This window comes from Pan troglodytes, chromosome 11 (genome assembly GCF_028858775.2).
Source record: "Pan troglodytes isolate AG18354 chromosome 11, NHGRI_mPanTro3-v2.0_pri, whole genome shotgun sequence".
NCBI classification, from domain to species: Eukaryota; Metazoa; Chordata; class Mammalia; order Primates; family Hominidae; genus Pan; species Pan troglodytes.
The window spans coordinates 990,815-1,017,643 of NC_072409.2; the positions used below are offsets into that span (position 1 = coordinate 990,815).

Below are 26,829 nucleotides of genomic sequence, written 5' to 3' on the forward strand. Positions count from 1 at the left end.
AGGGCCTTCCTGCCTGGACAGAGTTGGAGCTAGGCCACTAGACCACCCCACAGGGCATAGCCAGGGGGACCAGCACAGGAGGGGACGGAGAGGAGCTGCAGGAGGGCTGGGGGGAGGCTGCAGTCTCGGAGGGGGGCCTCGCCGGGTCTGGAGGGGACAGCAGAGACAGCCCGTTCCCCCTGCCGCCTGAGGGCACCAGGGAGAGGGCTGTATGTCCCGCACGCCACACTGTGTGTGCAGTCAGCAGTGTGGCCACAGATGGGGGCCACTCTCTCAACCTCAGGTGTCCCCAGGGCCCAGACCGCTACTGGGCACAGCCAGGCTGGCTGCCAGCTGGTTCCCTGCCCCGTGGCTGGGGGACAGAGCAGCACATATCAGCTGGGCTAGGGTCAGGGTCAGAGGGCCACTGGTGCACAGCCTGGCAGGCTTGAGGCCCAGGGTGCTGGGGGTGGTCACACAGCCGTCAGCCACCTCCAGCTCTTCCAGGGCATTCTAGATGGGGTCCCGGGAGGGGGCAGGTTTTGGTGCCAATTTGAGTGTGTAAAGTTTTAGGTAAATACCAAATGCCTGTAGACTCTGTGTTATTCAGTTACTATTTGAAAGGGACATATCGTGAAATCATGGGGGATTCGAGTCTCCTTTCTGCAAAGTTGATGAGACAAGTCGCCACTGCCTGGAATCTGCTGACGCTGCCGTGCAGGCCTCAAGGGTGGCACTCTTCAAAGTAGGACAGCATGCGATGTCGCCACGTGCCCACACACCGCACTGCTCCAAAGGCACATCTGTCCATCACCTGAGCTCTGAGTCCCAGAACAGCCACAGGGACCCTGCAGTCCTAACCCGTCAGGCGGCTCCTGGGGCTGCTGCCAGCCGCATGCCTGTCCCACACAGTCCGGTCCGTAGGGTCTGCTGGAGCGAGTAAGGCCTGGGGGGCCTTATGTATGGTCCATGAGGTTCCATTCCTCATGCCATAACCACCAGGGGAAGTGAAAGGAGGAAGACACGTCAAAGCCAGCAGGCCCAGGAGCAGACACAGAAGGAGGTGGCCCCACAGGAGCAGACGCAGAAGTGCCAACGGGGAAGGAGGTGGCCCCAAGCGGAGGCAGGCTGGGCCAGGGCGGGGGGCTGGTGACCAGGGCAACCTCGGCTACTTTGCTGCACCCGCCCTCGCCTCCCTTGAAATACAAAAACAGCAGCAGCTAGAAATAGTTGGGGAAGAAATAAGAAATATTTGCCACACATGGGAGTGATTAAGGTCCTTAATATTTAAAGAGTTTTTATATGTTGCTAAAGAAAATGACAAAAACCGATATGGAAAAGTGAGCAGAGATGTGGAGAAATCATTCGCAGAGCAGGAAATTGGCTGGTAATTCCATGAAGAAAGTCCTCATCCCATCAGGAATCATGGAAAGGCCAATGAAAGCGACGAGGTAACCCCCTTTTTAATTTGAGAGGGTTTTGATCTGTCGCCCAGGCTGGGGCTCACCGCTGTCTTGACCTCCTGGGCTCAAGCGATTCTCCCATCCGCTCAGCCTCCGGAGTAGCTGGGACTACAGGCATCACCACGCCTGGCTAATTCTTTTATGTTTTGTAGAGACAGGGTCTGTGTTGCCCAGGCTAGTCTCAAACTCCTGGCCTCAAGCAATCCTCCTGCCTCCTCAGCCTGTTACAGCTTTTTTTTTTGAAGGTAATCTGGTAACAGCTCTTAAAAGTAGTGTGACTGATGAGTGCACAAGCCCGTCCAGCCCCAGCCACCCCCTGGCACCTTTTCTGAGGGTGTCTACTGCCCCGCTGTGCCGTGCCCACTAATCCGGGTGTGGCCCGATCGCACAATGGCTTTTCTGGAAGGATCCGATGCTCACGAGGCTTATTGCTAAGGAGGAAGATGCAACAGGTCCAGCTGTTCCAAGTGACTGGGTCACGCTTCACATCGATGTGCAATGTCTCCTGCCACCTGCCTGGATGCACTCTCGTGACTACCTGGCAGGCTGGGAACAGCATGGGGGAGGCCCCCGCCTGCCCCAGCGACCTGCCTGCCCTGCTCTCAAGTGCAGACCCCCAGGTCTCGTCCACGCTCACTACACAACCCCAAGTGGCTCCCCGGGTGGCCCCGTGGCCGGATGTGCACCCAGCAGAGCAGCCACCCTTGAGACCTGGGGTGTGGTCTGGGGGCTGTGTGGAGACCTCCCGCCAGGGTGCAGGAGTGTCTAAGGGCAAGCAGAGGTGTGATTGCTCTCTGTAAGGTAAAACCCCCGTGAGCAGGAATCAATAATGTAGACATGATCGGAATGGTGGAGGGAGCTGTGGCGGTCACACCCTTGCTGTTAGCATTGCCTCTGTGGGGGCAGGAGACAGCAGACATAAAACCTGTCCCTGAAAGGGGCAAGATGGCCCCGATGGCTCCCTGCACCTGTCCTGGTGCCTGCAGGCAGGCGGGTCAGCTCCCCTCCCGCTGCCAAATCTCCCACGTCTCTGTGTGCTCTGTCACCCCTGCTTTCTGGCCTGAGGGCTGGGAAGGGAGGTCTGGGGAGCCCAGGAGCTGAGAAGTACCCAAAAACCACCCCCAACGCCCCCCAACCCTCAGGCGTGCCTGTGAGTGTGTCTGTGTGTCTCACTCTGACTCACCCAGACAACTGACTTCAGCAGCCAACCTTGGTCATTCCCAGAACCACCACTGGGGGGCATACGTGCGGCTAGACCGGGGGCGCCCGAATATCTGTCTCTACAAAAAGTAAAAAAAAATTAATGGGGTGTGGTGGTGGTGCGTGCCTGTGGTGTCAGCTGCTTGGGACGCTGAGGCAGGAGGATCACTTGAGCCCGAGAATTCAAGGCTACAGTGAGTTAAGATTACGCCACTGCACTCCATCCTGGGTGACAGGGCAAGACCTTGTCTCAAGAAAAAATTTTTAAATGAGTAAAATTTTAAAAAACAGATTTTGTCAGTCTTTCTGTCATTTCAACGCCTTCCCAACCTTGGTGTCTGCTGATGGCCTCTTCCCTGCTGGTCAGGATTCTCACAGTTCTTTGGGTGTGGAGGAATTCTGGTTTGTAATTTTTTTTTTTTCTTAGAGTCTCTTTCTGTTGCCCAGGCTGGAGTGCAGTGGCACAATCTCGTCTGACTGCAACCTCCACCTTCTGGGTTCAAGTAATTCTCCTGCTTCAGACTCCCAAGTAGCTGGGATTACAGGCACCCACCACCACGCTTGGCTAATTTTTCGTATTTTTAGTAGAGACAGGGGTTTCACCATGTTGACCAGGCTGGTCTCGAACTCCTGACTTCAGGTGATCCACGTGCCTTGGCCTCCCAAAGTGCTGGGATGACAGGCATGAGCCACCGCGCCTGGCCTGGTTTGTAATGTTTTGAATCTTACTTAATATGAGACTCGGAGTCTTCCTTTTATCCTATGGTGAACATTGCTGTTTTAGTTTCAGCCTCAGTGGCTATTAGTCCAAGGTCAGTTTTTCTCCAAGATTTTGGGGTACCCTCTGGTCTAGTCACACGTATGCCCCCCAGTGGTGGTTCTGGAATGACAAGGCTGGTCCTGAACTCCTGGCCTCAAGTGATCCTCCTGCCTTGGCCTCCCAAAGTGCTGGGATGACAGGTGTGAGCCACCATGCCCGGCCTGAAGACTTTAAAGTAGCTATTATAGCGGTGCCTAACTGAGCCAACGTGAGCACTTAAAATGTTAGAAGAGAAAGTCTCAGCAAAGGCTGGCCCCGGTGGCTCACGCCTGTCATCCTAGCACATTGGGAGGCCGAGGCGGATGGATCACTTGAGCACAGAAGTTTGAGAGAAGCTTGGGCAACATGGTGAAACCCTGTTTCTACTAGAAACGAAAACAAAAACAAAAATCAGCCGGGCACGGTGGTGCATGCCTGTGGTCCCAGCTACTTGGGATGCTAAGGAGGGAGGATTGCTTGAGCCAGGGAGTTCACAGCTGCAGTGAGCTATGATCCTGCCATTGGGCCCGGTGGCTCATGCCTGTAATCCCAGCATTTTGGGAGGCCGAGGTGGGCGGATCACCTGAGTTCAGGAGTTCGAGACCAGCCTGGCCAACCTGGTGAAACCCTGTCTCTATTAAAAATACAAAAAAATTAGCCGGGTGTGGTGGCGCATGCCTGTAATCCCAGCTACTGGGGAGGCTGAGGCAGGAGAATCGCCTGAACCTGAGAGGCAGAGGTTGCCGTGAGCCTACGTTGTGCCACTGTACTTCAGCCTGGGCAACAGAGTGAGACTTCGTCTCAAAAAAAAAAAAAAAATATATATATATATATATATATATATATATATGTATATGTTTAAACTGAATAAAATGAAAATACAACATATCAAAAATTGAGAGAGATAGCTAAACAGTGCTTAGAGGGAAATTCATAGCACAAATGCCTACATTAGAAAAAAAGAAAGGTTCAAGTCAATAATCTAACCTTCTGCATTAAGAAACCAGAAAAGGAGGAGCAACAGAAGCTCAAATCAAGCAGAAGAAAGGAAATACATGTAAGAGCAGAATTAAAATAATTCAAAAACCGGCCGGGCGTGGTGGCTTACGCCTGTAATCCCAGCACTTTGGGAGGCCGAGGTGGGTGGATCACGAGGTCAGGAGATCGAGACCATCCTGGCTAACACGGTGAAACCCTGTCTCTACTAAAAATACAAAAAATTAGCTGGGCATGGTGGCACATGCCTGTAGCCCCAGCTACTCAGGAGGCTGAGGCAGGAGAATGGCGTGAACCTGGGAGGCAGAGCTTGCAGTGAGCTGAGATCCGGCCACTGCACTCCAGCCTGGGCAACAGAGAGAGAGACTGTCTCAAAAAAATAAAATTAAATTAAATTAAATTTAAAAATTCAAAAACCAAAAAGAAAAAATTATGAAACAAAAAGCAGGTTCTTTGAAATGATGAATAAAATGGATAAACCTCTAGCTAGCAACACTGATGAGAGACACAGAGGACAAAATCACCAATATGAGGAATGGGAGGGTTAGCACTGCAGACCCTACAGACATTAAAAGGATAACCAGGAAGTACTATGAATAATTGTAGTCACATAAATTTAGCAACTTAGGTGAAATGGACCAATTCCTTGAAAGCCACAAACTACCAAAACTCATTAAATAGACAACTTGAACAATCCTATTAAGTATTAAATAAACTGAATTTGTACTTTAAAACTTTTCTAAAAAGGAAAGTACTGGCTCAGATGGTTTTACCACCAAATTATACAAAATATTTAAAGAAGAAATTTAATACAAATTTTTCAAATCCCTTCCACAAAATAAAACAAGGACAGCTGGCTGGGCGCGGTGGCTCATGCCTGTAATTCCAGCACTTTGGGAGGCTGAGGCGGGCGGATTGCAAGGTCAGGAGTTTGAGACCATCCTGGCCAACATGGTGAAACCCCATCTCTACTGAAAATACAAAAAATTAGCCAGGCATGGTGGCAGGCACCTGTAATCCCAGCTACTCCGGAGACTGAGGCAGGAGAATCGCTTGAACCTGGGAGGTGGAGGTTGCAGTGAGCCAAGTCCGCACCATTGCATTCTAGCCTGGGTGACAGAGCGAGACTCCATCTCAAAAAAAAAAAAAAAAAAAAAAAAAAAAGAAGGACAACTTCCCAGATTCATTTTATAAGCCCAGCATTATCCCCATACAGAAACCAGGACTAAAAAAGAAAACTATGCAACTTTGTTGAACACAACTGCAAAAATCCTCAACAAACACATTTGACTCTTACGACCCATGGCAGCTAGTGGTATAAAGTTGCTGCAAACACTGAATTAAAGAATATGCTAAACTATTGCTCCTAAGGGAAATGCAAAGTTATGTTCCTGCAAGCTTCTGGTCACATTTTTGTTAAATGATCAATATATTAATAAAACCTTCTTTTATGTGTATTTTTGTTTAAGGGCACCTTATTTAATATGTATTGTATCACTAACATTGAACTCATGGCCAACAGCGCTAACTCTTGCACGAATAAAGCTTATCCAATGTGTGTTTTCTCCGTAAAGTGCATCTCAGCCTTCTTGCATCTCTGCACTATGCTGAGACGCCATTATAAACAGTGAAATCACCAAGAAAAAGCACAAAAATGCACACACATGACACCAAATATGCTACCAGTAAAGAGAGTCCCGATTGAGACCCCAAGAGGGTTCTTGGATCTCACACAGACAGGAATTCACCGCCCCCCCCCATTCCCCCACCCTATTCCCCGCCCCCCAACACCCCCAGCCCCACCCAGCCCCGGCCCTGGCCCCGCCCCTCCCCGTCCCCAGCCCCGCCCCCGCTTCAGAGGCCGGGACCCCTACGGCGGCGGCCCCGGGACCCACGGCGAGCGGGAAAGGCAGAGTGGCTGCAAATGGAAAACGACGGGCGCCGCGGGGCTGCAGGCGCTTCCGCCCCCGCCCCGGGCCTGGACCTTCGGGGTCACCTGACTCCGACCTGCCCGGGCCGGGCGGCAAGAGGGGTAAAGTCCGGGCCGGGGTCAAGAGCGCGGCTGCAGGCCGTGGGGGGCGGGGTCCCGGAGTTCTGCCCCTCGCAGCTCCAGGCTCCTCCTCAGCTTCCCTCTCCTGCCTCCCACAGCCCCAGGGGCGGGGCGACCCTGGGCACCGAGACAGACCCGCAGGTGGGAGATGCGGGGAGACCCTGGGCGGGGGACCCGAGGGTGGAGTGGGCGGGGCGACCTTGGGCGCTGGCCTCAGCCTGCGGGCCCTGGAGCCAGGTGCACAGCGCATCGCCCGAGGCTGTCACCGCCCTGCCCCTCCCACCCCAGCTGTCCTGGACCCAGGGGCAGGGAGAGGCTGGACGCCAGGTGCGCGGACACAGACGCGCCTAAGCACAGCTTCCTCCTTGCCTCTCCGGGAAGTGGGCAGCCAGCCCAGGTGAGGGTCCAAAGGGATGTCCTGGGGGCGCTGTCCTGGTCTGGGGGGCTGTCCTGATCTGGGAGTCTGTTCTGTGTGAGGGGGTGTCCTGGTCTAGGGGGGCTGTCCTGGTCTCAGGGACTGTTCTGTGTGAGGGGATGTCCTGGTCTGGGGGGGCTGTCCTGGTCTGGGGGGCTGTCCTGATCTGGGAGTCTGTTCTGTGTGAGGGGGTGTCCTGGTCTAGGGGGGCTGTCCTGGTCTCAGGGACTGTTCTGTGTGAGGGGGTGTCCTGGTCTGGGGGGGCTGTCCTGGTCTGGGGGGCTGTCCTGATCTGGGAGTCTGTTCTGTGTGAGGGGGTGTCCTGGTCTGGGGGGCTGTCCTGGTCTGGGGGGGCTGTCCTGGTCTGGGGGGCTGTCCTGATCTGGGAGTCTGTTCTGTGTGAGGGGGTGTCCTGGTCTGGGGGGCTGTCCTGGTCTGGGGGGCTGTCTTGATCTGGGAGTCTGTTCTGTGTGAGGGGGTGTCCTGGTCTGGGGGGCTCTCCTGGTCTGGGGAGGGCTGTCCTGGTCTGGGGGGCTGTCCTGGTCTGGGGGGGCTGTCCTGGTCTGGGGGGGCTGTCCTGGTCTGGGGGGCTGTCCTGGTCTGGGGGGGGCTGTCCTGGTCTGGGGGGCTGTCCTGGTCTGGGGGGCTGTCCTGATCTGGGAGTCTGTTCTGTGTGAGGGGGTGTCCTGGTCTGGGGGGCTCTCCTGGTCTGGGGGGGGCTGTCCTGGTCTGGGGGGCTGTCCTGGTCTGGGGGGGCTGTCCTGGTCTGGGGGGGGCTGTCCTGGTCTGGGGGGCTGTCCTGGTCTGGGGGCTGTCCTGATCTGGGAGTCTGTTCTGTGTGAGGGGGTGTCCTGGTCTGGGGGGCTGTCCTGGTCTGGGGGAGGCTGTCCTGGTCTGGGGGGCTGTCCTGGTCTGGGGGAGGCTGTCCTGGTCTGGGGGGCTGTCCTGATCTGGGAGTCTGTTCTGTGTGAGGGGGTGTCCTGGTCTGGGGGGGCTGTCCTGGTCTGGGGGGGCTGTCCTGGTCTGGGGGGGGCTGTCCTGGTCTGGGGGGCTGTCCTGATCTGGGAGTCTGTTCTGTGTGAGGGGGTGTCCTGGTCTGGGGGGGCTGTCCTGGTCTCGGGGACTGTTCTGTGTGAGGGGGTGTCCTGGTCTGGGGGGGCTGTCCTGGTCTGGGGGGGCTGTCCTGGTCTGGGGGGGGCTGTCCTGGTCTGGGGGGCTGTCCTGATCTGGGAGTCTGTTCTGTGTGAGGGGGTGTCCTGGTCTGGGGGGGCTGTCCTGATCTCGGGGACTGTTCTGTGTGAGGGGGTGTCCTGGCCTGGGGGGCTCTCCTGGCCTGGGGGGGGCTGTCCTGGTCTGGGGGGGGCTGTCCTGGTCTGGGGGGCTGTCCTGGTCTGGGGGGGCTGTCCTGGTCTGGGGGACTGTTCTGTCTGAGGGGGTGTCCTGGTCTGGGGGGCTCTCCTGGTCTTGGGGGGGGCTGTCCTGGTCTGGGGGGCTGTCCTGGTCTGGGGGACTGTTCTGTCTGAGGGGGTGTCCTGGTCTGGGGGGGCTGTCCTGGTCTGGGGGACTGTTCTGTCTGAGGGGGTGTCCTGGTCTGGGGGGGCTGTCCTGGTCTGGGGGGGCTGTCCTGGTCTCGGGGGGGCTGTCCTGGTCTGGGGGGGCTGTCCTGGTCTCGGGGGGGCTGTCCTGGTCTGGGGGGGCTGTCCTGGTCTGGGGAGCTGTTCTGATCTGGGAGGCTGTTCTGGTCTTGGGGGTCTTTTGAGTGTGGGAGAGGTTGCCCCAACCTCTTTGCCTACCTGGAGGCTCAGGCCTGGGGGTCTCAGGTGGCTACATCTTCTGGGTGTGGAGTCCCTGTATTCCTGGCCCCTGTCACCTGTTTGTCCCTATGAGGTGGCCTGTGGGCTGGGTGCTGGTTGGGGACACAGGCTGGGCCCTGTCTGGGCTGGACCGGCCTCCTGTCCTCTCTGAGCCTCTGTCATCTACCCTCCTTAAAATGGGCTTATATCCCCCGGACATACAGAATTGCGTGAGGACCCCACAGCGTGCCCCACTTTCCACGTGCCCGGGAGCCCCAGGTCAGGACCAGGGCAGCACCCGCGCCTGCCACTCAGTGTGGGTGCAGCGTTTCCCGGGGGAACACGATACGACACGGTCACATGGGGTTCAGGTGCCGGGACCTTGGCAGGCAGCTTCTGGCTTTGACCACTCCTTTGGCAGTGGTACCCGTGTGAAGTGGGGCTGTATGGGGCACAGGGTCGGCCTGGGTAGTTTGAGAGCTGAGACCCTTGCTGGGCGTTTGGGCAGAGAAGGAGGTGGACACCTCGGCCACAGGGCTAGAGAAGCCCAGGCCCCTCAGATGGCATCCCTGGGTCCACCTCCTGACCAGGCGCCATCTGGCGCCAGCTAAGAAGGTGCAGAGTCAGATTAGGGAAGCCTTGGGCTGGATTTCCAGAGAAACCGATGTTGTTAAGAAGCCTCACACTCGGCTTCCTAGGATGGCTGGCCTCACCCTGGGTTCACCCACAGCCCCTCGGCAACAGTCCCCTCAGGGCTCCAGAGAGAAACCCCCACCCTGGGAGAGCCTGGGGTGGGGGCCGCAGAGAGGAGGCAGAGCCCTGGGCCCCCAGTGCAGGCTGGAGCTGTGGCTGCTCCTGGGGAGGGTGGCACGGGAGAGGCAGGACCGAGGGGTGGGGACACAGGGTGGCCCCATCACATGGTGGGGGCAGCTCCGCGAGTCCCATCCGAGGGGGTCCGAGGGGGCTACTTGGATCCTGCTGGGGCTGTGTCCCCAGACGAGGCCTCTGCTGCCCCCCGCCCCCCTCCCACAGGGCCCTCTGATGCCCATGGCACCCCTGGCAGGCGTGGCTCCTGGGGAGTGGTCCTTGGCCACGGGAGGCGTCTGAGCCCCGGGGATGCCTCTAAGGCCACGGGAGGCGTCTGAACCCCGGGGATGCCTCTAAGGCCACGGGAGGCGTCTGAACCCCGGGGATGCCTCTAAGGCCACGGGAGGCGTCTGAGCCCCGGGGATGCCTCTAAGGCCACGGGAGGCGTCTGAGCCCCGGGGATGCCTCTAAGGCCACGGGAGGCGTCTGAGCCCCGGGGATGCCTCTAAGGCCACGGGAGGCCGTCTGAGCCCCGGAGATGCCTCTAAGGCAAGTGGCTGTCCAGGGGTGCGTCTCCAGGGAGACGGGGAGCGAAGCCTCTGCCTCTAGAGGGCGGGATGGGGACACCAAGTGCAGCCTGGGTGCCCACGGCCGTCCCCCCACAGGAACCAGTACCACCTGCACCATGGGGCTGTCCCAGAAGGAGCAGGTCTTCTTGGCCCTGCTGGGGGCCTCGGGGGTCTCAGGCCTCATGGCACTCATTCTCCTCCTGGTGGAGGCCACCAGCGTGCTCCTGCCCACAGACATCAAGGTGCGTCCCCGCCGGCAGGGGAGGCCGGGCCGGGTCCACAGGTGTTGCCTCCCACTCATCCCACTGTCTCCCCAGTTTGGGATCGTGTTTGATGCGGGCTCCTCCCACACGTCCCTCTTCCTGTATCAGTGGCCGGCGAACAAGGAGAATGGCACGGGTGTGGTCAGCCAGGCCCTGGCCTGCCAGGTGGAAGGTTAGTGGGCTGTTCTGCAGCCCGGTGCTGGGACCTGCCTGTTGCTGCCTGGCTGGGATTCCCAGCTGCACGGAAAGGGTTTGGAGAGGTTCAGTGACTTGGCTGAGCTCACACGCCAGGCATGGGTGCTGGGCCAGAGCCTGCATTCACGCGGTGGCACTCTGGGGACCTCCCTGCCTGATCCTGGTAAGCAGTCAGATTCTCATGGCCTGGCCTGGGTCTGCCCAGCATCTGCTGCCTCCAGCCCTGACCCTCTCTGGCCCCTGGTGCTCCCCACCCTGGCACCACGTGGTGCTGGCAGCCGAGGCCGGTAGTTACAGGGGTGCCTGCACTCCAGGATCCTGAGAGGGGAAAACAGGAGGCCCCGAATTTGTTTCCTGGGGGCTCTGGTAACAAATTACCACAAATTGGGGGCTTAAAACAGTAGCAGCTTATTTCTCAGCATTCTAGAAGTCTGAAAACAAGGTGCGGACAGGGCCGTACCCCCTCCAGAGGCTCTGGGTTAGGGTCCTTCCTGCTTCCTTCAGCCTGAGCGCTCCACGCAGCCCTTGGCTGGTGGCCGCACCAGGGGGCAGGAGGTGGTCACGTCTTTGGGGGCTGCCTTTCAGCCCAGCCAGCCTGCGGGGTCTGGAGCTCTGTCCCCGGCTGCTGTTCCAGGGCCTGGAATCTCCTCCTACACTTCTAATCCTGCACAGGCTGGTGAGAGCCTGCAGGGCTGCTTGGAGGAGGCGCTGGTGCTGATCCCAGAGGCCCAGCATCGGAAAACACCCACGTTCCTGGGGGCCACGGCTGGCATGAGGTTGCTCAGGTGAGGCAGGCGTGGCCTTGGCACCCACGGGGAGTGGCTACAGAAGCCATGGTCTCAGCCAGCGTGGCAGGCAGGGTGGGGCCGGGCCCAGGCTTCCAGCCAGCTCCAGCCCGTGGTCCTCTGTGCCCAGCCGGAAGAACAGCTCTCAGGCCAGGGACATCTTTGCAGCAGTCACCCAGGTCCTGGGCCGGTCTCCCGTGGACTTTTGGGGTGCCGAGCTCCTGGCCGGGCAGGCCGAAGGTGCCTTTGGTTGGATCACTGTCAACTACGGCTTGGGGACACTGGTCAAGGTGCCACAGGCAGCCTGAGGGCGGGGGCTGGTCTGCGAGGGGCTGGTGTCTGGGGCTGGCTGACCGGGGCGGGGTCCGGGTGGCTGCTCCCAGCTGAGTGGCCCCTTCTGTGCCCAGTACTCCTTCACTGGAGAATGGATCCAGCCTCCGGAGGAGATGCTGGTGGGTGCCCTGGACATGGGAGGGGCCTCCACCCAGATCACGTTCGTGCCTGGGGGCCCCATCTTGGACAAGAGCACCCAGGCCGATTTTCGCCTCTACGGCTCCGACTACAGCGTCTACACTCACAGCTACCTGTGCTTTGGACGGGACCAGATGCTGAGCAGGCTCCTCGTGGGGCTGGTGCAGGTCAGCTGGCCCTGGGGAGGGTGCATGGGGCTGTGGGAACAGGGCTATGGGCACAGGGCTGGCGTGGGTCATCCGGCCCCGGGGAGGGTGCACAGGGTATGGGCCCGGGGCTGGCGTGGGTCATCCGGCCCCGGGGAGGGTGCACAGGGTATGGGTGTAGGGCTGGCGTGGGTCATCAGGCCCTGGGGAGGGCGCACAGGGTATGGGTGTAGGGCTGGCGTGGGTCATCAGACCCCGGGGAGGGCGCACAGGGTATGGGTGTAGGGCTGGCGTGGGTCATCCGGCCCCGGGGAGGGGGCACAGGGTATGGGTGTAGGGCTGGCGTGGGTCATCCGGCCCCGGGGAGGGTGCACAGGGTATGGGTGTAGGGCTGGCGTGGGTCATCCGGCCCCGGGGAGGGGGCACAGGGTATGGGTGTAGGGCTGGCGTGGGTCATCAGACCCTGGGGAGGGCACACAGGGTATGGGTGTAGGGCTGGCGTGGGTCATCCGGCCCCGGGGAGGGGGCACAGGGTAGGGGTGTAGGGCTGGCGTGGGTCATCCGGCCCCGGGGAGGGTGCACAGGGTATGGGTGTAGGGCTGGCGTGGGTCATCCGGCCCCGGGGAGGGGGCACAGGGTATGGGCACAGGGCTGGCGTGGGTCATCAGACCCTGGGGAGGGCGCACAGGGTATGGGTGTAGGGCTGGCGTGGGTCATCCGGCCCCGGGGAGGGGGCACAGGGCTGCAGGTGTGGGGCTGGTGCTCAGGCCTCCCTGCCCTCTGCAGAGCCGCCCGGCTGCCCTGCTCCGTCACCCGTGCTACCTCAGCGGCTACCAGACCACACTGGCCCTGGGCCCGCTGTATGAGTCACCCTGTGTCCACACCACGCCCCCGCTGAGCCTCCCCCAGAACCTCACAGTTGAAGGGACAGGCAACCCTGGGGCCTGCGTCTCAGCCATCCGGGAACTTTTCAACTTCTCCAGCTGCCAGGGCCAGGAGGACTGCGCCTTTGACGGGGTCTACCAGCCCCCGCTGCGGGGCCAGTTCTATGTGAGCACCCACACTGCCCCCACCAGGGGTCCGGGCTTCCTTGTGAGGCCTCAGGTGCCTGTCTGACTCCAGCAGGCCCAGGAGGGGCCCAGGCTGGCTCTTAGGGGCTCTGGGAGCCCGGGTGGGGTGGGGATCTGGCCCAGCGTGGCCACAGCGAAGGCACAGCCACCTCCCCTCTCACTCAGGCCTTCTCCAACTTCTACTACACCTTCCACTTCCTGAACCTCACCTCCGGGCAGCCCCTGAGCACGGTCAACGCCACCATCTGGGAGTTTTGCCAGAGGCCCTGGAAACTGGTGGGTGGGCCCTGGGCTCCCTGGCTGCAGCGAGGGTCCCTGAGGGTGCAGGGCTGCCCCGGGCAGGATGCTGGAGCCTCATTCTGGGCAGCACGGCCAGCAGGGCCGGGGGAGGCAAGGGCAGAGGACAGCTCCAGGCCGTGCCACTCCAGGTAGGAGGCCGTGGCCACGGCTGCAGCTGGGCCCAGCCTCTGGCCCGCCAAGAAGGGGCCGCAACCCGCACCACGTAACTGGTCGGTGGGGCCAGGGAGGGGCTCTCTACCACTGCCCGGCACCCTCTTGTTGTCTGCGTGCTCAGGTTGGCCAGGACAGATGGGGCGGTCCCCGCATGACTGGGGATCAGGGGCCCTCACCTCGCCTCTTGGTCTCCTGGGCCCCAGGTGGAGGCCAGCTACCCTGGGCAGGACCGCTGGCTGCGGGACTACTGTGCCTCAGGCCTGTACATCCTCACCCTCCTGCACGAGGGCTACGGGTTCAGCGAGGAGACCTGGCCCAGCCTCGAGTTCCGAAAGCAGGTGACTGCCTCCCCTGGGCGTGGGCGGGGCATGGGCGCGGGCAGGTCGTGGTCTTGGGGTAGCTGCCCCGCAGCCCTGAGCAGCCGTGTGTCCCGCAGGCGGGCGGTGTGGACATTGGCTGGACACTGGGCTACATGCTGAACCTGACCGGGATGATCCCGGCTGATGCGCCGGCTCAGTGGCGGGCAGAGAGCTACGGCGTCTGGGTGGCCAAAGTGGTGTTCATGGTGCTGGCCCTGGTGGCAGTGGTGGGGGCTGCCTTGGTCCAGCTCTTCTGGTTGCAGGACTAGTGGGAAGGCGGAGGTGGGCCCCCACAGAGCCCACAGGCAGCTGCGTCCCGGATGCTGGAGCCTTCCTGAGCCCTGAGCGCCGTGGGGCCTTGCTCTGTGGCTCTGCCCACGGTCAGGTGACAGCCACCTCCAGGGCACCGTCAGGGTGGTGCTGGCCACAGAGGCTGCATGGCCTCCCCTCCCGGCGTCCCTCCCCCCACCTCCTTCCGCAACTGGGCTTCCAGGGCCGTAGGTGCCTTTCTGCACACAGGCCGCCAGGACTCGTGGTGTCTCCAGGCTGTGTGACTGCAGGGCCACATGCTGCCTGCAAACAGGGCAAGACCACGGAGGCACAGGGGTCCTGCTCCTGATGGGGCCTCAGGAGGGGCGGAGAGGGGCGGAGGGGAGGGAGCTGCCCCACCTGGACCCCCGCTCTCCCTGCTGTTGTCTGAGCAGATGGATGGAGTCCAGGCCTGGGGGCTTCTGCTGGGCCAGCCCGGCCTCCCACACCCACTTGGAGGGTGAGACTGCAGTGGGGGTTGTTTTTATTAAAAGCATCATGGACACAGCATCGTTAGGGCTGATCTCCCTGCTGGGATCGGGGCAGGCGGCCGGGGGCTCCTGACATCCGAGGGCCGGCAGGGACCACGAAGCACTTGGGGAAGATGCCGATGCGGCCGTCACAGTGGCCCTCCAGCCATGCCTGGTCCACTGCAAGGGGGACATCGGGCTCTGCAGGGCGTTACCCAGGCGTGGCCTCTGGGTGCCACGTCTGCTCACGTCACAGGCCGAGCCCTAAGCCCCCCACACCCTGGGCACTGCAGTGCTGCCTGGGAAGGGCCATGCCCACCCTACCTTCACACAGGACGTCCACCGTGTCCCCCTGTCGGAAGCCCAGGTCCTCTGGCCCCTGGGCGGAGTAGCTGTGCTGGGCCACCACCTGGTAGAGGACCGGCCGACCCCCGGCTCCCTGAGGCAGGAGAGTGGGCTGCAGGTCGGGCCGGGCACTGGGAGGAGGGGCCTCCACCGCCCCTCAGGGTGCCCCTGCCCCTGCCTCGCCCTTGGCTCACCCTGCACTGCAGCTGCAGCCCCCTGGGGCAGGCAGCTGCGTCCTGCCAGGCCCTCTGCAGCAACTCCTCCTCGGGGATGGGGACCCAGTGCCCATCCTCACCTGGGGCTAGGTAACTGCAAAGAGATTCCTCAGAGGGGGCCTCCTGGGTGGGGCCTGCAGGGAGGGCAGTGACCTCTGCCACCCCCTCTTCCAGCAGCTGCCTCAGTCGGGGCGGTGCCCAGCTCCACCGCAGCCACCAGGGGCTTTCTGGCCCACCTGAGTTGCCCAAGCTGGGCCTGGTGAGGGAGGGCTTGGCCCAGCAGTGCCCGCAGGCTGGACAGGTCGGCTCCTCTTCGTGCCCTCAGGGCCACCGTGAAGGCGCACTGCACGGTGACAGTCACCAGGGGCTCGGAGCCCCCTGCACCTGCTCCCTGGATCCAGGCAGGAGGGGGAGGGGTGGTCGCTGAGGCCCAGGGCCTGGTCAGGGCCGTCTTCAGCCCGAGGGGTGTGGACAGAGACTGGGCAGGTGAGGGGGGCTTGCAAGCCTTGATTCTGAGGGATGGGGCTTGGCCTCAGCCTCCCTCAGGTGACTGACAGGTGAAGGGTCTAGAGCCTCTTACCCCAGCACCCGCGGGGTCCTCACAGGGGCCGGGGCCAGGCCCCCCCATTGCCAGCAGCCCTGTAGGACAGAGCAAGACTGACACAGCCACTACCACCAAAGTGGGCCCTGTGGGTGGAGGGCAGCCGGCACCCATGCACCAGCAGCTTCCTCCTTCACCCGGGGACCCCGCCGCTGAGGACCCCCATACCTGGGGAGAGAGGAGCCTGTTTGCCAACTTGCTCCACCTGGGGCCTCTGCAAGAGAAGCACAGGCTGGGTGGGCTGGGGCGGTCAGGTGCTGGAGGCCGGTACTGTCCTCGCAGAGCCCACACCAAGGGTGTGGCCTGTGTGCCCGGCCAGCACCCAGCAGGTGGCCTGTGGGTGTTGAATTCAGGGCACTGGCCACAAGTCGGCTGCCTTAGGATGGGGCTGGGTCCCTGCAGACCTAGAGGCTGCCTGTCACCAGGAGGGAGCACCCCGTCCCCCGAGGCCCACCGAGGTGGCAGCTCCAGGTGGGTGGGCTCCCCAGTGACCCCAGGAAGCTGAGGACCCAGTCCCTGGCCCCCGGCCTCTGTGTGGGCTCGACGTTAACCGTGGGCCCTGAGTTGGGCACTGAGCAGGAGACGAGTTCACCAGCTGCAAGTCACAAAGTCACAGCCCAGCGCTGGCTAGACCCTGAGGGTCAGGCATTGCTGTTTTTTGAGAGGGAGTCTCGCTCTGTCGCCCAGGCTGGAGTGCAGTGGCGCCATCTTGGCTCACTACAAGCTCCGCCTCCCGGGTTCATGCCATTCTCCTGGCTCTGCCTCCTGAGTAGCTGGGACTACAGGCGCCCGCCGCCACACCCAGCTAATTTTTTGTATTTTTTAGTAGAGACAGGGTTTCACCATGTTGGCCAGGATGGTCTCGATCTCCTGATCTTGTGATCCGCCCGCCTAGGCCTCCCAAAGTGCTGGGATTACAGGCGTGAGCCACTTCGCCTGGCTTTTTTTTTTTTTTTTTTTTTTTTTTTTTTTGAGACAGGGTCTTGCTGTCTTGCCCAGGCCGGAGTGGAGTGGCACTGTCATGGCTCACTGCAGCCTCCACCTCCCAGGCTCAAGCAATCCTCCCACCTCAGCCTCCCACGGTGCTGGGATTACAGACCACTGTGCCCGGCCTCGATTGTAACTTATTATTAGATTTATCAGATGGTTGAAGTTGCCTTAGGTTAGGAAGGACGAGAGCTTAAAGGCCCATCGTGGGAACTGGGCAAATAGTTCCAAGCCCTGAGGGAATTAGTGAAGCACAGCTTGGAGGGCGCCCTTGCCCCCGGGATGCCATGGTTAAACTGGAAGTGGGCATCCATAAAGAGAGAGTGCCGGGGCTGCTTCCTGATCGCATCCTCAGATGTGCTCAGCGTGAAATGCAGGTGCCTTCTCTGGGCCTCCCGGATCCTGCAGCAGAGCCTCCGCCCACGGCTGCCACCCTGGGAGCAGCTGGGGTTCCTGCCTTCCTCCGCCTCTCCCCCGGTGCCGGGGTGTCCGGGAGGACTCGGGGGATGGAGTCGCTGCTGGGCCCCCATGGGGGGCGGGAGCCTTGGGGCCCCTCCAGAGCTGTCCTGCCTCCCGCCTGTCCCCAGCTGGGTCACTCCTGGTCACTCGCACCCCAGTGGGAGGGGAGGGGCAATGGCCAAGCTGAGGTGGTCCTGGGGGCTGAGGGCCTGCAGGGATACGTGGATGTCTCCACTGGACACCACCTCTCTCCTGTCCTGATGGCCGATGCCCACTCGCCTCGGGCACAGCCAGGCATCCTCCCATCTGGCTGGGCTGGGCCAGGACCACGGGTGAGCCCGGCCCTGTCTACCCCCCAGTGAGCTGCTCTGTCCAGCTCTGTCCACCTCATGTTGGTCCCATTGTGGTCCCCAGTCTGCGGAGGCAGCAGAAGCACCGACCCCCAGCAGGGGAAGAGGCCCAGGCCCACGCACCTGCTCCTGGTAGGCAGTCGACGTGCAGCGGTCAGCACCGACCTCTGTCTCTGCATCTAGGGGGCCCTGGTGGGTGCCAGCTCTTGGGGAGTCCATGATTAGGGACCTAGGGAGAGGAGGGAGGCTCTCAGGCCCTGCCCATCTGACTGCCCTCCTGTGCCCGGCCCGCGTGGCCCCATGTGGAGGGCCTCTGCCCAGCAGGAAAGGGACGCGCTCGCAGGGCCTAGCCAGCCCCTCCTACCTGGCATCATGGTTCGCTCCTGGTCCCTGTGGACACAAAGCAACAACCTCGCTCTGGTTAAGGGTCGGGGGCTGCCCTCCCTCCTCCTGAACCTTGAAGAGTGGTTTCCCCAGGTCTTACACAGGGATGGGACGGCCACCCCACACCTCCCATCAGAGGAACTTTGCAGCCCCAGGAGGGCTCAGAGCTTGTGCAGCATTTTCTTTCCCAGAAAGCTGGGTGAGGCCAGGCAGGGGTCTGAGGGGCCGCAAACCCACCTGTGGCTGCTGAGGGCGGACGCCCCAGCCCTGGTCGTCGGGGATGGCAGAGGCCACCACCTGGCGGGGACAGTGGGGATGCTGGGTCAGGGATCAGCGGCCCAGCAGGGTCTGCTCCCTGCAGCCCGCCCCACCGTGCCCCGCAGCTCTAAGTCCCCAGGGGCTGGGTGACAGCTGCCCATGCCCGGCCCACGTCTGCCAGACCACCATGGAGGGAAATATCTGATGGAGAAAAACATCTGCTGCAATGTTAACTTATTTTTAGCACAACTTTAAAAACATTTTGGTTTCTTATAAACAGCACTCTACTGTGATATGCGGACTCTAAGTTAATGCATTAACACAGCTCAGAGCCCGGCTTCGCCCACCCCAGGCCTCCCCTGCTGGGCAGCTGCACTGGGCCACACAGGAGTCGGCCGTGGCGCAGCGCAGGTGACTGAGGGGGTGTGGCCAGACAATGGGGCGTGGCCAGTCAGGGGCGTGGCCAGCCAAGGGTGACCCAGTCTTTGCCCACCAGTTCTTCTTCTCCACCATGTTTCGCCCCCTGCCTTTGGGGGTGAGCAGCTCCCCATTCCTGTGACTTTAGGGGTGTTGCCTGGCTCTGACCCAAGTGTGGGCGTGACGTGGCCCAGACCGTCGGACTGCAGCCCCCGCCCCCGTGAGACCTCGCTATCTGTGGCAGGGACACAGGGAGACCCCCCGGGACCTCGCTATCTGTGGCAGGGACACAGGGAGACCCCCCGGGACCTCGCTATCTGTGGCAGGGACACAGGCACCCCCCCCGGGACCTCGCTGTCTGTGGCAGGGACGCAGGGACCCCCCCCCCCGGGACCTCGCTATCTGTGGCAGGGACACAGGGACCACCCCGGGACCTCGCTATCTGTGGCAGGGACACAGGCACCCCCCCCCCCGGGACCTCGCTGTCTGTGGCAGGGACGCAGGGACCCCCCCGGGACCTCGCTATCTGTGGCAGGGACACAGGGACCACCCCGGGACCTTGCTATCTGTGGCAGGGACACAGGCACCCCCCCCCGGGACCTCGCTGTCTGTGGCAGGGACGCAGGGACCCCCCCACCGGGACCTCGCTATCTGTGGCAGGGACACAGGCATCCCCCCCGGGACCTCGCTATCTGTGGCAGGGATGCAGGCACCCCCCCGGGACCTCGCTGTCTGTGGCAGGGACACAGGCACCCCCCCCGGGACCTCGCTAGCTGTGGCAGGGACACAGGCACCCCCCCCGGGACCTCGCTAGCTGTGGCAGGGACACAGGCACCCCCCCGGGACCTCGCTGTCTGTGGCAGGGACGCAGGGACCCCCCCGGGACCTCGCTAGCTGTGGCAGGGACGCAGGGACCCCCCCGGGACCTCGCTAGCTGTGGCAGGGACACAGGCATCGCCCCCGGGACCTCGCTAGCTGTGGCAGGGACACAGGCACCCCCCCGGGACCTCGCCGTCTGTGGCAGGGACGCAGGGACCCCCCCGGGACCTCGCTAGCTGTGGCAGGGACGCAGGGACCCCCCCGGGACCTCGCTAGCTGTGGCAGGGACGCAGGCACCCCCCCGGGACCTCGCTATCTGTGGCAGGGACGCAGGCACACCCCCGGGACCTCGCTGTCTGTGGCAGGGACGCAGGGACCCCCCCGGGACCTCGCTGTCTGTGGCAGGGACGCAGGCACCCCCCCGGGACCTCGCTGTCTGTGGCAGGGACGCAGGGACCCCCCCGGGACCTCGCTGTCTGTGGCAGGGACGCAGGCACCCCCCCGGGACCTCGCTGTCTGTGGCAGGGACGCAGGGACCACCCCGGGACCTCGCTGTCTGTGGCAGGGACGCAGGGACCACCCCGGGACCTCACTGTCTGTGGCAGGGACGCAGGCACCCCCCCGGGACCTCGCTATCTGTGGCAGGGACGCAGGCACCCCCCCGGGACCTCGCTGTCTGTGGCAGGGACGCAGGGACCACCCCGGGACCTCACTATCTGTGGCAGGGACGCAGGCACCCCCCCGGGACCTCGCTGTCTGTGGCAGGGACGCAGGGACCACCCCGGGACCTCGCTATCTGTGGCAGGGACGCAGGGACCCCCCCGGGACCTCGCTGTCTGTGGCAGGGACACAGGGAGACACAAAGGCATGAAAGGACGCAGAGAGACGCAGGGACTCTGGGAGGCTGCAAGGCTGTGGCTGTGGCCATGGCCCAGTCTGGGGGCGGGGTGGCACCTACAGGGTCCTTGTTGGGAGAGCTGGAGCCCCCTCCTATGCAGCCGGCTCTAGTGGGCTCTGCCTTCAAGCTCACAGCCCCATTTGGGGCACCGCCCCCCTGCCGTGGGCACCAGTTTGAGGATGGCTGTGGGCCCACTCTCTACCCTCCTGGCCCTTACGGTGGCCTGGACTGCACACCCCCCCATCCCTGGGAACACAGTTCGAGGGCTCAGCACCAGCCGCCATCCCCCAGGACGCCGTCCCCACCTTTACCTTGGCCTTGCCCAGGAAATCCACGGGCTCCAGGTGCTTCAGGTGCCACCGGTGGGGCCGGAAGACCTCGCCCCTGGGGACCTGCCGTGGCGGCAGTGAGCCCCGTCTCTGGAGGGGGTGGGTATCCAGCAGATGCAGACAGGGTGACCAACCAGGCCTGCAGCCGCAGAGCCCCTGCGCCTTGGAGCAGAAGGGGCCGCTTGGGCCCCCCACCCCCTTCCCGCAGGCCACAGGAAGCCCCCGCCTGGCACCCGAAACTGGGCACTAGGGCCATCTCCCTCCGGAAGCTTCTTCATCTCATGAAATTGGTCTTGAGGGGCTTTGGTAGGCACCAGCCCAAAACCATGACCAGGCTGGCACTCCTCACCTGCACTTGGTCCAGGGCTGAGTCCAGGCCATTCAGGGACCCCTCCGGCCACTTGGACATGGCCTCCCTTAGGCTGCTGGCCGCCTCTGTCCAGAGCCCCAGCTGGCACTGTGCCGACGCCACATTGTGTAGCACCTGGGAGTGGGGCCAAGGTGATGGCAGGGGCCTGATCCCCCACCCAGGCCCTCCCCCGGTTCCCCCACCCAGCTCCTCCCTCGGTCTGCCCACCCACCCCCTCCCCCATTCCCCCACCCGGCCCCTCCCCCATTCCCCAACCTGGCCTCTCCCCCAGTCCCCCCACCTGGCTTCTCCCCCATCTCCCCACCCAGCTCCTCTCCCAATCCCCCCACCCGGCCCCTCCCCTGCACCGCTCTGTGTCCTGGGCTGGCGGGCCCCTCCCCTGCACCGCTCTGTGTCCTGGGCTGGCGGGCCCCCACCTGCACCGCTCTGTGTCCTGGCCCCGACCTGGCTTTAACCCTGACTCCAGACCCACACCGGTGGGCTTTCCCTTCCATCTTTTCGTCCTAAAAGACAATGCTATTCCCAGAAGGCTTCAGGGCGATGCATTTCTGGGGTCTGGTGGGAGGGCCCTCTCAGCACCCCTCCCTCGGTGCCAACACGTTCCAGGCAGCCAGGAAACGGCTGGGGGCACAGTGGAGGGTGGGCACGACCCCCTGCCTGCTCCCTGCCCACGCAGCAGCCTTTCGCCTCTGCCCTCCTCCTGGGTGGAGCCACCCCTGGTGGCCTGAAATGGCACAAATTGGTCCCTCCACCTCCACTGCCACCAGAACCTCCTGCGGGTCAAGGAGTGGCCAGGGTATTCCATGGCACCAAGAGCTTCGGCCAGAGGCACTCCCCAGTCCACAGGGCCCTCCTGTGACAGTGCCACCGCCCGTGGACGCCCCACAGCCAGCAGCACAGTGAGCCCTACCCGGCCTCACCTCCCAGGCTTGCAGCTTGAACCGCAGGCCCAGCTGCGTGTAGTCGATGGCAGCGTGGCCCCTCAGCTGCTCCAGGGCCAGCCAGAAGTCAGACAGAGCCTCCTGGAACCTGTGGGCAGCCAGGGTCCCCTCAGCAGCACAGGGCAGAGACGGGGCTGGGGTTAGGCAGCTTTCACACCAGCCCCGCTCCAGCCGCCCCCAGCACCTGGTTCCAAGGAGATCTGAGGGAGGGCAGTGCGGTGCCTAGGTCTGCACACTCAGGTCTGGTGGGCCAGGGGTCCATGCACATGTGTGCTGAGTGGGTGTGGGGGTCGCTGTGTGCTGGGGCTCCACCATCTTCCCAGCTCAGACTCAGCTTCCTGGGCCCCTGCCCGCCCCCAAGCCTCTCTTCTGAACCGTGCAGAGAGCCCTGGTTATTTCCCTCCTGCTTCTCAGGCCCCCCACCCCATGGGGGCTCCCCCTCCAAACTCTGAGCCTCCTTCCAAGCCTTGCTGGGAGCTCCCCAGCGCCTGCCGGAGAGGCCTCTCCTCCAGGCGGGCTTCCCGCGCCGATCTGAAGGAGAGGCTGCCCCAGAGGGGTCTGGATCGTAATCCAGAAAGGGACAGTCCCACAGCCATAATCCCGAATGCTGGGACTCTTCAGTAAAGGAAGAGATGGCTTTTTCGTTCATCTGCCTTTCTAAAAGGTAAAATATCTCCAGATCCGGGCTCTCTGGGCGACTGCGTATGTGGTGGTCCCTGAAGCCTTTGATGGATCTTGTTAGAAGGTGGGTTGTTCATCTTGGTGTTTTGATGACCAGTTATAAAGCCAGGTGCACACAGTCACCAGCCAGAGTCTACGCACCTACGTCTTCCCCCTTCTGACCTAGCTCCTCATGAGCACTGTTCATCTGCTCGTAGTTCTCACACCCGTGAGCCTGTCGCTAGCGTGCATGAATTTGTGCTTGAAAAAATATGTATGTTATTTTTGTCTATTTTATCGGCCAATGAAGGGTTCCGTCGTGTTTTTATGTTTCTCAAATAAATCCCTTTAAAATATGTAAATAGGCTGGGCGAGGTGGCTCATTCCTGTAATCCCAGCACTTTGGGAGGCTGAGGCGGGTGGATCACCTGAGGTCAGGAGTTCGAGACCAGCCTGGCCAACATGGTGATGCCCAGTCTCTACTAAAAATACAAAAATTAGCCAGGCGTGGTGGCACATGCCTGTAATCCCAGCTACCCGGGAGGCTAAGGCAGGAGAATCGCTTGAACCCAGGAGGCGGAGGTTGCAGTGAGCCGAGATCGCACAATTGCACTCCAGCCTGGATGACAGAGCAAGGCTCCTTCTCAAAACAATTTTTAAAAAGTAAATAAATATCTTTTACAGAATTTTATTTTTTCTAGAATTATATTTTTTGGGATTTTAGATTTGAGGGGTTTTGATATTTCAGGATTGCGAGGCTCTCGGGACTGTGATCCACTTCCCCACAGAGCCTGCCCTCCTGGGATGGGGCCTGTGAGTGTCTAGCAGAGAGGCCGAGGCATGGCCTGGTCTGCAGTCCCGATGGTCTCCTTTCCCTCATTGCTCCTTTAGGAAGGAACATGGTGCAGAGAGCCCAGGTAAGCAGTGAGGACCCCACGACCTGTGTCCAAGGGTGGCGCTCAGCAGAGGCGAGGGCCACAGTCTCGACCCAGGTTTCCCTGGAGCCAGGAACCATGGAGGAGGGGGTGGGCAAGAGGAGGGAGTGGATGGAGAGGGAGGAGGAGGAGGTGCAGGAGTGGACTCTGCAGGGAGACAAAGGGCCGTCAGAGAAGGAACAAGGCACCCCTGTACTCACCTTGCCAGCTGGAAGTTGGCCACTCCTCGCTGGAAGAAGCCAACCGCCATGCAGGTGTCCTTGGTCACGGCTTGGTCAAATGCCTGGGGACAAAAATGCCCACGGGATGCCAAGGTCTGTAACCTGGTCACACAGCATCACGGATACAGCGTGATGGGTGACAGGGCCACGGAATTCCGTCAGCCCCTGGGGACCCCCCACAGCCCCTCCTGCTCCTGTCCAGGAACCTTCGGAGCCCCCACCTGGGCAGGGCTGTCGCCACTCAGGCTGCCACAGCCCACCCAACCCCAACCTGTCCGAGGCGCAGAGCCCACTGAGGTGCTGCTAAAACCGACGTGTTTACCATGCGCACAAGGACAGAGGCCCGAAAAAAGTGTTCCAGTATGTTAATAATAGTTACCTCTGGGGAGTGGGGTTATGCAAGATTTTTGTCTTTTAAAAATCCTTTTTTTTTTTTTTTGAGACGGGGTCTCGCTCTGTCACCCAGGCTGGAGTGCAGTGGCTCGATCTTGGCTCACTGCTGCCTCCGCCTCTGGGTTCAAGACATTCTCAAACTCCTGACCCCAGGCAACCTTGGCTGTCACATACTGGAGACGAGATAACACAGCCCAGATCCCAGAGTCACCAGCTAAAGAACTGCATTACAGGCTGGGCATGTTAGCTCACGCCTGTAATCCTAGCATGTTGGGAAGCTGAGGTGGGCGGATCACCTGAGGTCAGGAGTTTGAGACCAGCCTGGCCAACATGGTGAAACCCCATCTCTACTAAAAATACAAAAATTAGCTGGGCATGGCGGCACGCGCCTGTAGTCCCAGCTACTTGGGAGGTTGAGGCAGGAGAATCGCTTGAACCCGGGAGGTAGAGGTTGCAGTGAGCCAAGATCGCACCACTACACTCCAGACTGCAAGACAGAGCGAGATTCCGTCTCAAAAAATAAATAAAATAAAAATCCTTTTTTGATAGTTCATGCAAAATGACACCCTAGAAATCTATTAGAATCAGAAAGAACAACACACGTCTTCATGTGTTTATCTGTGTGTAAAGCACAGCTCTTCCTTAAACCAGACTCAGGAGGACACAGAAGGTTCTGAACAGGGACTGTGGCCATCAGTTAAATGTGTGTGACAGGAAGGGTGCTACGGTCTCTTTCACAAATCTGGCTGAGTGGGGGCTTGTCGTTGAACCGAGTTCACACAGGTGTGAAGTGTGGCGGCTGAGCACAGGCACGCAGCCCTGATGTGGGGTGGCGGCTCAGGGCCAGCAGAACCCACCTGTCTGCCCCAAACGTCACACAAGGCTCCTAACAAGAGACAGCAGTTCCAGCGACACCCTCTGTACCCTGGGCTGCCCCTCACATGATCGGCTTTATGAATCATAGCTGTTCCATCTGCTTTCCTAAGTTCCCATATTCCTAACATGCATATGCTGTGGGTTAGTCGTATGACTTTCACTGCATCCCCTCTCTGTAGTGAAACCAGGCACAAGAGCACAAGTGACTGGGTTAGCCCCGGACATAGGATTTGTTGCTGAACCACCTGGTGTCTAAAGATTACATTCCCTTTCTTGGATAACATTTTAAAATGAAATCATTGTGGGCCGGACAAGGTGGCTCACGTGTGTAATCCCACCACTATGGGTGGCCGAGGAGGGTGGATCACCTGAGGTCAGGAGTTCAAGACCAGCCTGACCAACCTGGTGAAACCCGTTTCTACTAAAAATACTAAATTAGCCAGGTGTGGTAGTGGGCGCCTGTACTCCCAGCTACTAGGGAGGCTGAGGCAGAAGAATTGCTTGAACCCGGGAGGCAGAGGTTGCAGTGAGCCAAGATTGGGCCACGGCACTCCATTCAGCCTGGGTGACAGAACGAGACTCCATCTTTGAAACAAACAAAAAAATGAAATCATTATGGAGGTGATTGTAAATTTGTACGCAGCTTTAAGACACAAGAGAGGGGGGTCTCATGCGCTTTGCCCAGTCTCCTCCAAGGGGGATATTTTGCCAGTCAGGGGCGTGGAGACCCTCCCACAGCGCGCAGTTCCCTCTCCTTTAAATCGCTGCTGTCACCGAGCCTTCAGTAACCGTGGGCACCTGCCTGCTTCTGCGGGGTGCTTGGGACTAAGCGGGGGTGGGCAGCGCTGGCGTTTGGGATGCGCAGGAACAGGCGGCCCCGGAACGCGAGCGGGCACGAGAAGGGCACCGGGCTCCGTGCAGGGCCTTGGCCGCTGCACCCTGGCACCCTGGACTCCTGGCTGTTTCGGGGAGTGGGCTGGGGGAGGGCTGAGGGCTCAGAGGAGGAGACTGACCCGGTATCCCGGCCATGACCACAGGCGCAACGCTTTCCCCTTAGGGCAGGGCGGCCCCTCGGGCCTGACCCAGCCCAGCAGCTTCCCCCTTCCCGGTGTGAGTCACCCTCGGGCCCCGGCCTCTCCCGTTGACCGCCGCGCCCCCCAGCGCGGCCTCGCTTAGCTCAGGTGCGGCCCCCACTGCTCGGCTCCCACCTGCCGGGGCGTTCGCTGGGTCGGGGGCGGCAGGGCGACCCCGTGACGGTCGGGGAGGGGCGCTGGGCCCTCCCCAGGGGCTCGAGGCGGAGGCGTCGCCCGCACCGGCCTCCCCACGCCCCGCTCACCCGCAGCGCGGCCTCGGCGTCCCCGGCCAGCAGGTGCACGCAGCCCGCGTTGAAGCACAACCTGGCGGGCGGCGCCGGGACGCCCGAGAAGAGGTGCAAGGCGCGGGCCCAGTCCCCGCGATCCACAGCCTGCGCGCCCAGGTGCCAGGCGCGCACCAGGTCCCCCAGAGAGGCCATGGCGGCCCGTGGCGGCGCTCGAGGAGGGGCCAGGATCCCGCGGAGGGGCCGGGGCCGGGGCCGGGGCCGGGTCCAGGCGGCGGCGCGGGGCTGCGGGGTCTCCGAGGCGGGCAGAGGTGCGGGCGCCAAGCGCCAGGTGCAACCCCGCTGCCCCGCGGCGCCCCCTGGCGGCAGGCGCCCGCCCCTCCCCGGTAAGGCCACGCCCCCGCCAGAAACGGCCACGCCCACTCCAGACCCTCAGGCCTCGCCCACCTCCCATTCGGCCC

The 26,829-nt window shown here is 61.7% G+C and overlaps 2 protein-coding genes across 6 annotated transcripts; one reads left to right on the forward strand and one right to left on the reverse strand.

Annotated features, from left to right (window-relative positions):
• The first annotated feature begins 6,310 nt into the window (after positions 1-6,310).
• Positions 6,311-14,634, forward strand: ENTPD8 (ectonucleoside triphosphate diphosphohydrolase 8). Of its 3 annotated transcripts, none has more exons than XM_024346013.3 (10): positions 6,311-6,628; positions 10,168-10,313; positions 10,389-10,506; positions 11,164-11,314; positions 11,445-11,604; positions 11,722-11,952; positions 12,718-12,981; positions 13,167-13,277; positions 13,658-13,792; positions 13,891-14,634. In XM_024346013.3, the coding sequence occupies exons 2-10, from the start codon at positions 10,188-10,190 to the stop codon at positions 14,080-14,082; spliced, it is 1,488 nt and encodes a 495-aa protein (XP_024201781.1). In that variant the 5' UTR covers positions 6,311-6,628; positions 10,168-10,187; the 3' UTR covers positions 14,083-14,634. The 3 variants fall into 3 exon arrangements, with proteins under 3 accessions (XP_024201781.1, XP_024201782.1, XP_024201780.1); XM_024346012.3 differs by lacking the exon at positions 6,311-6,628 and adding an exon at positions 6,667-6,884; XM_024346014.3 differs by lacking the exons at positions 6,311-6,628; positions 13,167-13,277 and adding an exon at positions 6,662-6,884.
• NOXA1 (NADPH oxidase activator 1) lies at positions 14,590-26,728 on the reverse strand. 3 transcript variants are annotated; one of them, XM_024346015.2, is made up of 14 exons: positions 26,387-26,728; positions 23,761-23,843; positions 21,945-22,053; positions 21,004-21,138; positions 20,637-20,744; positions 18,171-18,230; positions 17,914-17,939; positions 17,673-17,778; positions 15,922-15,967; positions 15,733-15,791; positions 15,389-15,543; positions 15,132-15,246; positions 14,917-15,031; positions 14,590-14,793 (listed from the first exon to the last, which is right to left on the reverse strand). In XM_024346015.2, exons 1-14 carry the CDS (start codon positions 26,561-26,563, stop codon positions 14,636-14,638), a joined length of 1,452 nt encoding a protein of 483 aa, XP_024201783.1. In that variant the 5' UTR covers positions 26,564-26,728; the 3' UTR covers positions 14,590-14,635. The 3 variants fall into 3 exon arrangements, with proteins under 3 accessions (XP_024201783.1, XP_024201784.1, XP_024201785.1); XM_024346016.3 differs by having other exon boundaries at positions 14,590-14,772; positions 26,387-26,725; XM_024346017.3 differs by lacking the exons at positions 15,733-15,791; positions 15,922-15,967.
• Positions 26,729-26,829: the final 101 nt, after the last annotated feature.